Source organism: Vulpes vulpes, chromosome 2 (genome assembly GCF_048418805.1).
Source record: "Vulpes vulpes isolate BD-2025 chromosome 2, VulVul3, whole genome shotgun sequence".
In the NCBI taxonomy this organism is placed as follows: Eukaryota; Metazoa; Chordata; class Mammalia; order Carnivora; family Canidae; genus Vulpes; species Vulpes vulpes.
The window spans coordinates 49,420,446-49,435,382 of NC_132781.1; the positions used below are offsets into that span (position 1 = coordinate 49,420,446).

The 14,937-nt window shown below is 63.0% G+C and overlaps 1 protein-coding gene across 13 annotated transcripts in view; it reads right to left on the reverse strand.

Moving 5' to 3' along the window:
- The window catches only part of KCNT1 (potassium sodium-activated channel subfamily T member 1), a 60,670-nt gene that overhangs the window by 19,438 nt on the left and 26,295 nt on the right, over positions 1-14,937 (reverse strand). For 8 of the 13 annotated variants that reach the window (XM_025981977.2, XM_025981986.2, XM_025981979.2 and 5 more), the window contains 8 exons: positions 6,014-6,093; positions 5,293-5,392; positions 2,525-2,581; positions 1,709-1,757; positions 1,580-1,639; positions 1,293-1,367; positions 1,136-1,219; positions 441-535 (listed from right to left, as the gene is read on the reverse strand). In XM_025981977.2, coding sequence (XP_025837762.2) covers positions 441-535; positions 1,136-1,219; positions 1,293-1,367; positions 1,580-1,639; positions 1,709-1,757; positions 2,525-2,581; positions 5,293-5,392; positions 6,014-6,093 — 600 coding nt within the window. Of the gene's footprint in view, positions 1-440; positions 536-1,135; positions 1,220-1,292; positions 1,368-1,579; positions 1,640-1,708; positions 1,758-2,524; positions 2,582-5,292; positions 5,393-6,013; positions 6,094-10,849; positions 10,892-14,937 lie in introns of all 13 variants that reach the window. The other 5 variants (XM_072748160.1, XM_025981985.2, XM_072748161.1 and 2 more) reach the window with 2 other exon arrangements.

Below are 14,937 nucleotides of genomic sequence, written 5' to 3' on the forward strand. Positions count from 1 at the left end.
GCCCCCACATGCCACCCCACCCCTCACCCTCACCCAGGAGGTCACACTGGGTGTCGGGCTTGCCCAGCCCTCCCCTGGGCTCAGAACCGGACAGCTCTGCTTCCCACACCTGTGACCCGGAGTCCCAGTCCCCAGACAGAAGGTGCTGATGGCAGGGCCTAGGGGGCCCCCAGTGCACGCGATGGGGTAGGCCAGGGAGATGCCTAGAGATCCCCCAGGGCCCAGGTGGATGCCCTGGTTGCTGGGGGTGAGCCAGCTGGGTGTCTCCGCTGAGGTCTGCGGGTCCCCAGGGTGTGGGAGAAGCACGTGGCCTTCTCTCTCTCCTCCCGGGCCTGGGGCCTGACCGCCACCTGCCACCGCCAGGCCCTCCTGAGCTCTTGGACACCAAGGCCCAAGGCCCGGCTCTGCCCCAGCTGGTGGCTCCTGCAGGGCACACTCACCCCGTGAACACCAAGCAGAGCAGCGTGCAGAACAGGATGAGGACCTGGTTGAACATGGCCGACTGCGTGCGCAGGATGGCGCGGTGAAAGTCATTCTGCGGGACACGGGGCTGTCAGGGGCACAGCGGGGACCTGCCACCGAACCCGGGCCCTTCGGCGGTGCGTGCATCCCAATGCTCCGGGTGAGAGAGAGGGGGTGGGGGCCCGCTGCGGACACCTGCACTCAGCCCCCTGCTCCCCGCAACCCCCCTGCGTCCTCCGGGTGGAGGGCCGAGGGCACAGGACGGGAGGCCCCGGCTTTAGTCAGGATGGGGGGTCAAGGGGGCCTGCGCTGGGGCAGACAGCTTCTGCTGCCAGGCTGCTAAGGGATCTTGGCCAGACACTCAGCAGAGGATTTGTCCATGGCCCTGGGTCACGTGGGCCTGGTCTCTGTGGGCCACTGGCCCTCAGCCCCCATCCCTACGCCATGTACTCCTGGTCAGGCAGTGCTCTGGGCTGAACCTCCTCTGTGCCACGGAGGCCGGGGCTCAGTGATGGGCCTCAGGACAGAGACAGGCCTCCCACGGTGACAGCACGCTTCTGCCTCCTGGGACACCCAGGGCAGGGAGCCAGCTCCCCTGGGCCCCCAGGACAGGAGGGCGGGAGGATGGGAGGACAGGACGACGGGACGACAGGAGTGGCCTGGCATGGCTTACAATCATGTTTTCCAGGGCATGCTTGGCCAGCCAGCAGTTCAGAAACACAGGGATGAACAGGTTCCTCAGGGGCGCCCAGAATATCTGTGGAGGAGACAGGTCAGGGGGCTGGGGCTGGGACTGGGGGAGCCCACTCCTCAGCCGGCTGCTCACCCACCGTGACAATGAAGGGCAGCGTGTTGATCATCTCCAGGATGAAAGAGACACGGAAGATCTGCTCCCAGATGTTCCCCTGGGGGCCATGAGGGCAGGAAGAGAAAGACAAGCCAGCCAGGAGGTCAGGGAGTGGTTTGGGGGGAAAGCAAGTTAGGAGGTCAGGGAGTGGGGGTAGGACAGGCCAGCCAGGTCAGGGAGTGGGGGGAGGCAGGCTAGCCAGGAGGTCAGGGAGGGGTCAGAGACGAGGTCAGAGGGTCAGAGGGGAGGCTCAGGCCAGGGGGTACTCACTTTGTAGCTGAGGTAAATGAGCAGCATGGTCTCCAGGAAGCTTATTATGGCCACGATGACCTAGGATGGGCGGAGACTGAGTGGGGCTGGGGGGGGCAAGGCCCACCCGGAGCCACGCCCCCCACTCACCTGAATCGCCCACAGAGTCATCTTTCTTTCCACCCAAAGGATGGGCGCCCTGGGGAGGGAGGGAGGTGAGCCTTGGGCTGTGGCCCCCAACCACCCGGGGATCTGCTCACTGCTAGCTGCTGCTCAGGTGGATGGAGGGCACCAGCCGCCCCCCACCCCCCACCCTCCCAGAGAGAGGAAAAGGACAGGACGGTTGGTCAGGTTGGATCAGGGATCAGGATGGGTCGAGGAGGTTCCCCAGGAAAGGAGGCCAGGCCCGAGGCTGAGGGCCATGGGGCAGGGCTGCGGGCTCAGGGGCCCTTCACCCTGGGCAGGCTTGCTGGGGCAAGCACAGACTGAGGCTGGCCTCCCTCCTTCCCCAGGCCAGCCGAGCTCCCCAGGGTGGGGTCTGTCGGAAGGAGGGTGGCCCTAAGGGTAGCAAGGCCAGGGCTGTCTGCAGACAGGCTCTGGGTGCTGGGGACCAACAGACTGAGGCAGGAAGCCAGAAGCCGATCCATCCAGGAGGTGGCCGAGCCTCTGGGGACACATCCTAAACTCCGGACCAGGCACCGTGGTCTCTCTGGGGTCACATCCACTGCATGATGGGAGCACAGCTCTCCTTGGGTGAGAGTGTCAGGAACAGGAGCGGCCCTCCCTACTGGCCCCCTCCCCACCCATGGCCTGGGGGCTGAGCTGGCGGTGGAGGGGGTGGGGTTGTGAGTCAAGTCACTTGTGGTGATGCCTGTAACTCTAGAACTGCCCCAAGGCCTCAGGTACTCTGCGGACAGTCCCCAGGGGCTGGGCCAGGGGAAGACTGGCTTGTGGGCAGGAACTCACCAATTGATCTCGGAGGATGAGCCATTGAAGGTGTAATTCTGCTTTGGGCAGCCCCAGCTGCAGAGAGGGAGACAGAGCTGGCCAGCCGAGCCCCTGAGCCCCCGCAGAGACCCTTCCCAAGGTTGCTGTGGGCTCAGGGAGCACGGCAGGCCACCCTGCCCGCCACACTCCGGGCCAGCTACTAGCATCTCAGACAGGCTAAGAGGCAGCCTGCAACCAACCACCCCCCCAGCCCCGCTGCAGACCCCCAGGCAGGCGGGGCTTGGGGATGGGAAAGACAAGGTCCAGGGAGGAGCTGGGATCCTGTCTGGTGTGACAGGAGATTGCTGGGGAGGGTTGTGCGTGGTGTGATCAGAGACTGCAGGTAGAACGCTCAGGGCCTCCCAGAGACGGAGATGGGAGCTGCCACGAACAAGGATGGACGGTGCACGTGGGACAGGGAGCGAAAGCTGAGCTCCCACCCGGAGGTTAGGCCCCAAGAGGCATGCTCTGAGTCACTCCCAAGATCAAACCTCTATACCAGCTTGATGCCCAGCCTCTGGGACAGTGGCAGGGACACAGTAGACCTGTTCCTTCTGCCCCAGGATGTAACCAACACCAGGCTGACTGACTAAGGGGACCTCACTCTCACCAAGCCCCATGGTGACAGGCAGCTCCCTCTCCCTTGTTTTCCAACTGATCCACTTCCCCCTCAGCCTTACTGGGGCTATTGTTGCAAACTCAGTGCTCACTGAAGTGGCTGTCACCCCACCCATCCACGATCCATCCACGCATCCATCCACCCAACCATCCATCCAACCATTCATCCATCCATCCATCTACCCACCCATCCAACCATCATCCATCCATTCATCTACCCACCTATTCATCCATCCATCTACCCACCCATCCATACATACACTGTCCATCCAACTATTCATCAATCCATCCATCCATCCATCTACCCACCCATCCATCCATCCATCTATCCACACACCCATCCATCCATTCCTCCAACCATCCACCATCTATCCATCCATACACCGTCCTTCCAACCACTCATCCACCATCCACCCACCATCTGCCTTCTAACCAACTACTCATCCACATTCATTCTCCATCCATCAATCCATTATTCATCCATCCAACCATTCATCTACCACACATCCATTCATAATTCATCCATGTGCCCACCTATCTGTCCATTCTACCCATACCTCCACCAGTTCCCTCCTCCATCCATTTGCCCACCCACTTGCCCATCCACGTGCTAGATCCTGGGCAATGAATATAATAGACCTGGTTCCTCTAGGGATCTGGAACCAGATGCCCCAGGAGCCTCTGGGAATGGGAGAAGGTGGGATAAACTCAGGAAAGTGGTTTGAGGGATCCCTGGGTGGCGCAGCGGTTTGGCGCCTGCCTTTGGCCCAGGGCGCGATCCTGGAGACCCGGGATCGAATCCCACATCAGGCTCCCGGTGCATGGAGCCTGCTTCTCCCTCTGCCTGTGTCTCTGCCTCTCTCTCTCTCTCTGTGACTATCATAAATAAATAAAAAATTAAAAAAAAAAAAAAAAGGAAAGTGGTTTGAGATTCTGTTAGATCCCTGTTTTCCTTTTCAAACCACCATGGCTGGATCTGTGCAACCCCACCTGGGATGAAGACAAGGGATGAAGAGTGTCTGACTTGGGGGCACCAGTCCCAGCTGCACGTAGCAGGTTAAATTCCACTTGCATTGTCCTGAGGCCCTGGCTTGGCCTTGGAGCCTGGTGGCCATGCTTAAGCCCCAGGGAAGAGGTGGGAAGACTGCACTGAGGAGCAGGACTCTGGTTTCTCAGTTCATCTGGCTGACAGTGATGACCAGGCTGCCCAACCTGACCTCAGGACCCTCAGCATCTGAGTGCCCACCCCTGGTGTGAGCGGCTGAGGAAACTCACTCAGCAGGAGCTCAGGAGAAGCAGAGACTGAGCCAAAGAGGAAAAAAAACATAAGAAAGAATCCGGGTTACAGGCATCACCTCCGGAGAAGCGGGAAGGCAGTGTCTGCCTAAAGCAAGACAGAACTCTCAGGAATTAAAAAGCATGTGCGGAGAGACTGAGCCAGAGCTGGAGGCAGAGCTAAGGGAGTTGCCTGGAAAGAGCACAAGAGAGACAGGGGGGATGGGATGGTCCAGAGCCACACACCCAAGCATCGGAGGCCCAGAGACAGTGGAGGGGAAGGGGTGCAATCTTCCGAGGCCGTGACACCCATTTCCAGCATGGGAGAGAAGGGGCCACAGCAGGGTGTCCCAGAGGCTGCCACATGGGCACAGAGGACTCCACCAGCCTGCAGGGAGGAGAAGTGCCTCCCACAAGGATGCCAGGCAGCAACAGTGGCAGGGAGACAGCGCAGTGAGAGGGGCTGCATCTGTGAGCCCGTGAGCGAGAGAGAAAGCTCAGACCTGAAGGGGGCGGGCGGAGTGTGCTCCCTGCAGTGAGGAGCCCAGGAGGGACAGATGGGGCCCTGTGCAGCCCTGGGAAAGGAACCAGGAGGCCCTGCCTGGCTATATCCTGCTCCCCCACCCTGGATGAAGGTGGCGCAGAGCCACTGGCAGAGCCCTTCCAAGCACCAGTAGGTGCACATTGGCCACAGTCCATGGCCAGGGCGCCCTCCTCCCGAGCAAAGCATCCTCGGCCCTGCTCCGTGCAGGAGGATGCTGGGAATGAGGGACCCCCCCGAGGGGCACACATCCCAGGCCGACCCCACTGGCCTCTGCACCGGCAAGCTGCCCCCAGTTCCCCAGGTCACCCACCATCCAATCCCCAGTGCTGGGTCATCCAGCAGCACACGGACGATATACAGCAAGCAGGTGAGCAGCTTCAGGGAGAAGTTGAACAGCCGGATCCTCAGGCCTGCAGTGGACAGGGGACAAGTCGGGGCTCCTAGGCCACCGGAGTCACACTACAGGCCCTGTCTACAGACTTCCTGGTGCCCCTGGGACACCCTGGGTGGAGCTGCCCCCAGAGACTGAGGGGCTCTTGGGGGGATGCCACCTGGCCAGCCTCTAAGAGCCTCCATCTCTGTCCTTACAGATGGGATAGGAGGGTGGAGGCCTGGGGGGCACCTCATGGACTAGGACCTGGAGGGACCCCCTCCATCCCCCATCCTGTACCCCAGGAAGGGTCTGAGATGGCCAAGCTCCTGCTGAGAAAGCAGGTACCTGTTGGGGGATGGGTGGGGTGCCATGGAGGAGGCTGTGCCCGTGGCCTGGATGGCCCCAGCCCAGCCTGGTGTCCAGCAGGGGGGCAGGGTCCCCACAGTTTCTGGGTCTCACCTCCCACTGGGGCAAGGTGGCCTGAAGCTGAGACCAGGGACCCTCCCACCATGCCCTGCACCCACCACTCACTGACCTAACTTCTCCTCTGTGCAGGCCCCTGCGCCTCACCCCCATAGGCCCCCCGAATCATTGACTTGGCCACCTCACCCCTGCCCCACACCAGCCCCTGGGCCCCATCCCCCCAACCCCTGCTCACTGGATCTCTGGTTTTTGATGAAGAACAGCTTGAGTCGCTCTTTGAAGGTGTTCTCATTGACGTAGAACTCCACCTGGACCCTGGAGGCAGGGAGAGGGACATGGGGGGCTCTGGCCAGTGGGAGGCTTGAGCAGGGCCAGACCGGCTCCCATACCCCAGGAATAGAGCAGACAGAGAGCGGTGGCAGGACGAGGAGGCCCCCGGTGTCCCACGCACCTGCCTGCCCACCCATGCAAAGCCACTGGGCACGGCTGCTGCCTGCTGGACACCAGAGCCCTCCAGGGCCCCCGGAGGTGAACACCCATGGGCCCCCAGCCATGATGGTCACGGGCAGCAGCCACTCGGATGAAATATGCCCTGTGTGGCCCTCAGCACCTCAAAACATGCCAGATCATCTGTACAGAATGTTCTGGAAACTGACAGTCATTTGCGTCTTCTGATGGCCCCTGGTGGCTGTGCCCTGAGACTCGCTGCAGCCTGCAAGATGGTCAGGCAGATGGACTGGCAAGACATGGCCTTCCCCTCCCCCCACGGGCCCACCCAACCCTTGGTGGTGCCCACAGGCTCTGAGTCCTGCTCAGGCTCCCAGCATCCAGGGAATGGACCACAGCAGACCCACAGGTCATGAGGGAGTCACTGTGGGGGCCACCTGGTCCCCAGGGGGACATGGCCTGGCCTCAATCAGGGCCTCCTACGGCCACTGGGCCCACGCTGGCCTGGTGGGGGTGCTGCTCTAGCAGGGAGGAAGGTGTGGACAGCAGGCAGGCCCCGGGGGAGTGAGGGCCTGGAGCCAGGGCTGCCCCCTGCCCCGTCACCCTCCAGGGCAGGCCCCAGATACATGGGCGATCTCCCCTGCACCTGGGCTCCAGCTCCCACCGGCAGAGATCAGCAGGCTGTCCCCCTGACAGCTGACCGGAGCTGCCCTGCCTAGGGCTGGCCGCCTCACTTCCGAGGAGGCGGGCATCATCCTTGGTCTCCAAAGCCCGTTCTAGGCTGGGCACAGATGCAGGCACCGTAGCTGTCTGGACCCACCTGGGGGGCCTCGGGCGGGGCGCTGGCACACCCTGACCTGCTGTGGGCGTGGGGCCTCGGGCAGCCACAGGGGCCTCAGCTGGTCGCAGGGCTCGAGGAGGGTCCCTTGAGGAGGTAGGGGTGCTGTGGGCCCTCGCCACTGGGTCCTGGTGCAGGTCCAGCCCCACCCTGGACTCCTGCAGCCAGAATAGTGGGCCAGTGGGGTCCAAACCCAGAGCCAGTGGCTAGTGTACCCCCTGTAAGCCAGCAACCCCCTGCACCTCCTGTATCCCAGTATACCCCATGATACCCCAGCACACACCCTGCACTGCAGCACACCCCATGGTACCCCAGCACACCCCCTGTACCCCCATACACCTCTGTACCCCAGTATACCCCATGGTACCCCAGCACAACCCCTGCAACCCAGCAACACCCTGCACCACAGCACACCCCATGGCACCCCAGTACACCCCCTGGTACCACACTACACCCTGTACCCCAGGATACCCCATGGTACCCCAGCACACCCTAGTACTCAGCACCCCTGGAGCCCCACTGTACCCCAGCACAGACTCCTTTCCTCTCTCCTCAGAGCCCTCCCCCTGCTCTCTGGGCTTCTGTGGAACCCCTGAATCCCACCCTCCTCTCTAGGTGCCACCTGGAGCTGGGTCAAGGGGGCCCCTGAGGGGCTCTTCGGGAAGTTGGTCTGACCAGCCCGGCGGGACCTGGGCCTAGTCTGGTCAGGTCAGGGGGGCAGATGCAACTCAGTGAGCCTGAGGAACTCCCCGGGGCCCCAGAGCACCCAGCTTAGGAACACACCCTCCTTGCCACTCTCCTGCCCTGTCACAGCAAAACCTCAACAGGGGTCTCCTGCCCCACCCGTGCTATCCCCTCAGGCTTGTTTCCTAGCCAGCAAGGCCCTGCCTGGCCCACGTGGCTGGTGGCCTTCTGGTTGCTTCCTCCTCAGCCTCCCAGGCATTGATCACACTGCCCTCCCTGACCCACTGGCTCTGGTCACCTCTGACTCCCCCAGATTCCTCAGCTCTCCCCATCCTATCTCTGAACATGGGGTGCCCAGAGCTGCTCACAGGTCCCTTCTGATGCCCACCTGGTCTGTTTGTGCAAGCTGACTTCTAGACCCCAGCTCTCCTCTGAGCCCCTGCTGACCCCCCCTGACATTGCCCACTGGACCAGCACCTCCCCAGGCCAGAGGCTGCTCCCTCCCCCATGTCAGACTCACACCTGCCTCCCACGTGCCCACCCCCTGCGCCGTGGGGGAACCCCCCTTCCCGAGGTCCCACCACAACTGCCTTCCCTGCCTGCTCCTGCTGGAAGGCTGGATGCCAGCAGGTGACACAGGGTGTCACAAACAGGTGGGGTGACACAAGCAGGTGGGGTGGACTCCCACACACAGCGCTGCGGCCTCCAGCTGCCAGCGAGCACTGCCTGGGTGCCACAGGCCAGCGTGGGGCAGAGGGTCTACCTTCCTACGGGTCTGCTCTTGTTCATTCACCAGGCAGGAGGCCTGGAGGGGACAGCTGGGCATACCCAAGGGCCCTGCTGCATGTGGCCAGGGGCCCAGGAAGGTCTACAGCAGGGGTGCCCCATGGGCATGCACCAGATAGACCTGGTCTGGAGCCCAGAGGCTACAGGGCCTCAGCCCCTGGAGGAGTGCCTGGGGTCAGGCCACTGGCCCCGAGACTGGACAGGCCAAACCTAGGGCCTGTCCCTGGGACAGTCCTCAGCTCTGGTGAGGACAGGGGTTCAGACTGCAGATAGAAGGGCCATCTCACTGAGCCCTGCTATAGGGCCCTCAGAGGGCTCCCTACGTGCACAGAGATGAAAGTCCAGCCAGGCCCGAGACTGGCTAGGATCACCCAGGGGGTCCCAGGCATCATGGGCTCTGAGCTCCCCCTGGGACCAGGGTCTCTCAAATATTTGCAGTGGAAGGTCAATCCCAAGCTGGCTTTGCTGTCTGAGTGGGCCCACCTGGCTGCTGTCTACACGGGCCCAGGCCCCCTGTGCAGCCTGAGCCCCCCGCCTGCCTATGCCCATGGTCATGCCCACGCTGGAATGGACCCAAGGAGCCCCCCCCCCACCCGTGCCAGCAAAACAGCTCAAACCTCACCCACCAGATACCAGGATGGGACCTGCCAGGCCAGGGCAGCTGCCCAGTGATGAGCTGGGCAGGGGGAGGCTGGGGGCTGCATGTCTCCCTGCTGATCAGCAAGCTGACCGGTTGGCCCACAGGCAGGCCCAGGGAACAGGCCTTCCAGGGATTCCAGATGGCCTGTGCCAGGAAGCTCCAGAGGCAGAGCCAGGCGGTTGGCCTGGGGGGAGGGTGGCCAGACACTAAGCACGTAGCTACAGGCAGGCCCTCCCGCCTGGCCACAGCAGCCGGGCACTCACATGGGGTCGCAATCTGACTGCCTGCTTCCCTTGATCTGCTGCTGTGTGCTGGTGGCTCTCGGGCAGGTGCCTGGGGGCTCCCTCCACGCTGGAACCCGCAGACTGACCGGCCAGAGACAGGCCTCACCACCACCTGAGGCTGTCTATTCTGAGAAAGGGCAGAGCCTGTGACTGGCCCAGGGACCCAGATCAGCACAGACATACAGCTTGCTCCACCCCCATGCACTGGCACTTCCTGGAGGTGCCCTGGCAGGGTGCCGGGCTTGGAGGCACAGGGCCCTGGCAGGGGTGCCTGTCGGGTGGGGGGCACTGGGGCCGGCGGGGTGGGAACGAAGGCTGCTCTGTCGCCACCACTCCAAGCCCTAAGCCTGTAGACTCAATGTGGGGGGTTGGTGGCCACTTCCCTCCCGGCACCCCCAACCTTCATCAGGGTGGCTCTGGGTCCACCTCAGTGGGTGAGTGGGAGGTTGGGTGACTGAAAGGCTTTCCTCTGGCCACTGCCATGGGCTAGCTCCTGCAGGGGTACCTGCTAACCTTGCTCTGGCCCCCAAGGCTGGGCCGGGCGGCTGGGGGAGCCTCCTTGAGCCTCCATGGGCGCAGGGTGTCTGTGCTGCCACTGCCAACTCCGGGGAGTGGGGGGTAAGACCTTCAGCCTTGGCCCCTTGGATGAGTGCACTGTCCACATCCCCCCAGGAAGCTGTGCAGGTGGTGGAGGGGCCTTCCACCCCATCCATCAGAGCCGCACCATGGGGGCCTGTGGCCCAGGCTCCCAGCTCCCACACTCCTGCTGGGATAACCCCAGGCCCCAGTCACAGGCAGCAGGGAAAACAGCAGCTGCTGACGAAGTTAATGAATGGAATTGGGGCCCACTTGGTGGCCACACAGAATGCCAAGAGCCTAGGCAGGGTATGGTGGCTCTGAGGAAGACTCTGATCTCCCTGGCCTCAAAGCCACCCTCCACTTGACCTAGATCTGACCTACACACATAACCCAGGCTGGCTGAGGCAGGAGATCCCTGCAGTCATCTGCACCTGCCCCCTATAGGCAGAGGCTGGGGGTCCCCATTCCCGTCAGCTGGCTGCTTCCAAGGGTTCTGGCCACCACCGAGGGGGGCTGTGGGTCTCCGCCTCCGGATAGCCCAGTTTCTGACTCCAGGGCTTCTCCCTGGGGACCTACAACTGTCCCACTGTCCTGTCCTCAGATCAGTCCCCAGGCTGGCGGCCCCTGTCTGCCAGGAGGTGGTGGCTGGGGGCATCTCATGCCAGCTCCTGGCCAGCTGCAGGGCAAGTGGTGCTGGGCAGACTGGGGTCTTCCCCACAGCTGGCAGGGTCTGAGCCCCCTCCTCCCAGGGACTGCTGGGGGTGTGAGGACACCTGTCCAGCCCAGACACAGCCCCTCCCCACAAACACTTACTGAGACACAGAGGAGTCCAGGCTGAAATCTTCCACGTGAAGCCTGGGGACAGACACAAGAGGTCACGTCCACGTGGAAGATGGATGGACCGAGGGCCTGGACTCCTGGAACAGGCCGGGCACAGGCCCTTGAGGAGGCTCTGGGCAGGGTCCGAGGGGGGCAGGGGTGCACCCATGTGCAGCCCACCCCACACCCACGGAGCCCCCAGGCAGGCAGAGGTGCCCACAGGAGGCCATGTGCAGTGGGGCAGTGACCCGGCCTGGCTCTCTCGGTGCCCGAGAAAACAGCACAGTGCAGCAGCAGTGCAGACACATGCGCCCCCTGCCCAGGCTGGATCCCACCCAAGGCCAAGGTCAAGGCCACCGGGCTTCAGCCAGGGATTAGGAAAGGATCAGCCCATTTGGCAAGCACTCCCTGTCCCTGCTCCCGCCAAGCCTACCCCAGGCGCCACAGCCCTGGCTCCAGGGAAAGGCACCGGCAGCCCCCCTGTCCACCCAGAAGCTGATGCAACAAGGGGCAGTCCCCACACGAGGTGCCGCAGCCAGGACATCCTTGTCAGGTCTGCCCACCTCCCTTCTGCTCCCCTGCTCTCTATGGGCCTGGCCACAGAGCCAACCAGCAGAGCACCCTGACTTCTCAGCAGGAGGATAGGCTAAGCTGGGCGCTGGTGCTTCTTAGGGGGTGCCCAGGTGTGCCCCCTCCACTGGGCCAGCAACCACACAGCTGCTGCCTCCTGGGCAGTCTGCCCTAGGGTTCTCCTAGCCTGGCCACAGGCAGCTGACACCAAGATGTCTGGCCTTGGGCTGGTGGGAGGTAGGGGGGCTCCAAGGACTGGCCCGAGGGGCTGGCAGTGGTGTGGGTGTCTGTGTGTGTGCGCGTGTGTGTGCACCAAGTCTTCTCATTGCTGATGATGTGTCCATCTGGGGCCAGCAACTCCACAGCGGACCTCAGGACCTCTCTTAATCCTCAAAGCAGCCAAGGTTCAGAAGAGGAAGCCAAGGTTCAGAGAGGACCACTGCCTTCCCAGGGCCATGGGCAGGGAGGAAGGGGCCGGCCTATAGGGCTGGGTCAGCCCCTCACCCTGGGCCAGGCCACAAGCACATGCCCACCCCTATAGCTCCTGGTGCTCGGGTGGGCAAGGCTGGGCTGTGGGACAGTCGGGAGGACAAAGTCTGGATGGGGTGTGCTGAGGTGCCAGGTTCCATACGGAGCAGGGGAAGCAGGGGCGTCCTCAGGCCTCAGCTTAAAGTCACTGGGAGCTTCCAACAGATTCTACATGTTTGTCTGGCTCAGGTTCCCTTGTGTTGGCCCAGGCACTGCCCCAAGCCCTGAGCTGGGGTGACAGCTGCACCAGGGGGTGGCAGGAGCCTGGCAGGGCCACAGCTGTCATGGTGGGGCCAGAAACTCCCGGAGAGTGGGTGGGGGGTGCTAGGGGGATGTGGGGGTTGGTGGGGTTCCTGGAGGAGCATGGAGGCCTCATGACCCCGGCGGGGGAGAGGGGAGTGGACCTGCTGCTGTTGGACTGTGACAGACAGGCTGGGGTCACGGCAAACACACAGGGTCCAGGCCAGAACAGCTGACAAGCAGGACCTTGACATGTGGAGGCTCATGCTGGGCTTGGGTGCCTGGGGAGGCCCAGGGGTGGGGAGTGGGGCAGGCCCACTTGGCCGCTGGAAGGTCCTCCCTGCAGTCCTGGCCCAGGGGCCAGGCCCATCCTTAGTGGCCAGAGATGCAGCCCTGAGGGATGGACTGTCCTCAGTGGCCACTAGATGCAGTCCCCATGGGGGAGGGGGGCTCACGGATTCCCATCCTGCTGAGTGCTGCCACCACCTGTCCTAGCCCCACCCCTCAGACTCCTCACCCCCCAGGCCTTTGGCAGAGCCCCCGCAGCTGGAGATCCCCTCACCCTCAAACCCTGCCTGTCAGCCCAGCTCTGAGTGGGACCCCTCTGAGGATGTCCCCTCCTCTGAAACTACCAATGGTGGGGCACAGACTTCTGCCCAGGACCTCCTGCTCCCCCTCCACCCTGGGGACCCCTCTTCCTCTCTTTCTGCTCCGGGGACACCCTGGCCTCTGGCTGCCTGTCCCTCCCCTCCCCCCTTGGGGCATCTACACCCACAGGAGGGTCCTACTGGTCAGCCTGGGCCCTGCCCCTGGGGTTCTCTCCTCCCGGCTATGCTTCCAGGTACCCCAAACTCAGCCGTCCACAGGGTGCCTGCCCCTCACACCCTGCCACCACTGCCCACTACTCCCTGGATTCTCTTTCCTAGATCCTTCTGCAGCCCTCCCCATCTCAACGGGGCTGCCATTGTGCCTTCCCCTCCAAGGATGAACCAGTGAGCCTCTCCTTTGGTGCAGAACGTATCCATACCTGGGCGGGCGGGCGGGGGGGGGGGTGCCCAGTAACCAGGCCCTTCGTCTCCATCCCTGTCTGTCCTTCGGATCAGCATACCTGGCATGCAGCAGCACCTGGGAAGGGCAAGGCCACCCAGCCCCAGCAGCACTGACCCACGTGGGGAGTTTACTGGACCCCAGCACTCCTGCCCCCGGGTCACAATTTCGAACCATTGCCCCCTCCCTGTCCTGGACTTGTAAGACATGCGGGAGGGGAGGGACAGAGGGAGGAGGGGGAGACCTAGGACTCAGAGCCCAAGGAGCTCAGGTTGGTGGTGTGTGTGTGTGGGGAGACCCCCAACACCCCTGTGACTAGGGTGCACGGTGTTGAGGGTCGGGGGGGGGGCTCGGGCATGGCACTGGGAGGAGGATCTCCTCATGCCTTGTAGTCCCCCCACCAATGGTGAGGCCTCCAGGAGGCTCTGGGCCAGCCTGGGGAAGGCCGATGCTGCCTCGAGGCCCAGGGAGCTCTGATGCCCGCTGGCCCTAGAAGGCGGCAGGCAAGCACATGCGGCCAACTCTGGAGCTCCAGCCGCTGGCTCCCTCTGACAGAAGGTCCCTATCACCTGCCCTGGTTGCGGGGGACGCTCTGTCACACTGGAGTTCCCAAGGAGCAAAAACCCTGCAAGTGCTTCTCTGCTGGGGAACCTGTTGTGGTGCTCTCTGCTCGTATCCAGAACGAATTCCGTGGCACGTGTCTGACGTTTGGGGACACGAGGTTGCAGGGCTTCAAGCCCTAACACTGTGCAGCTACAGACAGTTCCCTTTACTGTGCAGGAGGCAGCTAACAAGGACCCTATACTTCCGGGGTTGCTGGGGATGGCGTAAGGTCGCCCAGTACAGACCTGGGGGTAGAAAAGCACAAGGATGGGATGGGAGAGGGCTTCCTGGAGGAGGTGGCCTTGACATCTCAGTTCCATTCTGCACTGCGGGCTGAGGCAGCCTGGGCAGGACCTGCCATCTCTGCGTCCCTGCAGGAACGGGGACAGCAGGGGAGCCAATCTCTTGCAGGGGCTGGACTGGCTGTAACCAGAGCCTCTGGAACCACTGCCCCCCACAGCGTCCGAGAGGTGGATGGAGAGAAGAATCTGTCCTCAGCACCTTGGCAGCACTCACTTCCCTCCCACCCACACCCAGGCTGCCCATTAGCTGCTCCAGGGCCTCTTAGGCACTTAAGCTCCAGCCTTAGCAGTCTGCTCTGGCAAATGGGAGTAACTGCTGGGTAGCAGCCTTCCCTGGGGGTGCTCCCAGGGGCCAGGAATGGGATGTGAAGGTAAGGCAGAGGTGCAGGGCGGAGGCTCCCTGGGCACCCCTGATCCTGCCATCTGCCAAGCCAAGTCCCTGCCAACGCTGACCAGGCCTTGCGCCCTCACCCCCAGGGCTCTGGCCCTGGCTCCTGCCCCTGCTTGGAGGGCCCGTCCGCCTCCTGGTGTCCCTCCCTGAAGGACAGCAGCCCTGGGAGCCCCCGCTCTCCTCACCCCAGCTCAGCCTGCACGTCTCTGCCAGACACAGGTTCCTATGCCCACGTGTGCCCACACCAGGGCGGGTCTGATTCATCTCTGTTCCCCCCCAGCAGCATCTAGAAGGGCTCCCTGCATAAAGGAGGTGCTGGCTAAATACTAGAGCTGCAGATAGGGCCTCAGTGTCCTCATCCGTGAAATGGGGGTGCTGCGTTCAACCTTGCCCTCTGAGGA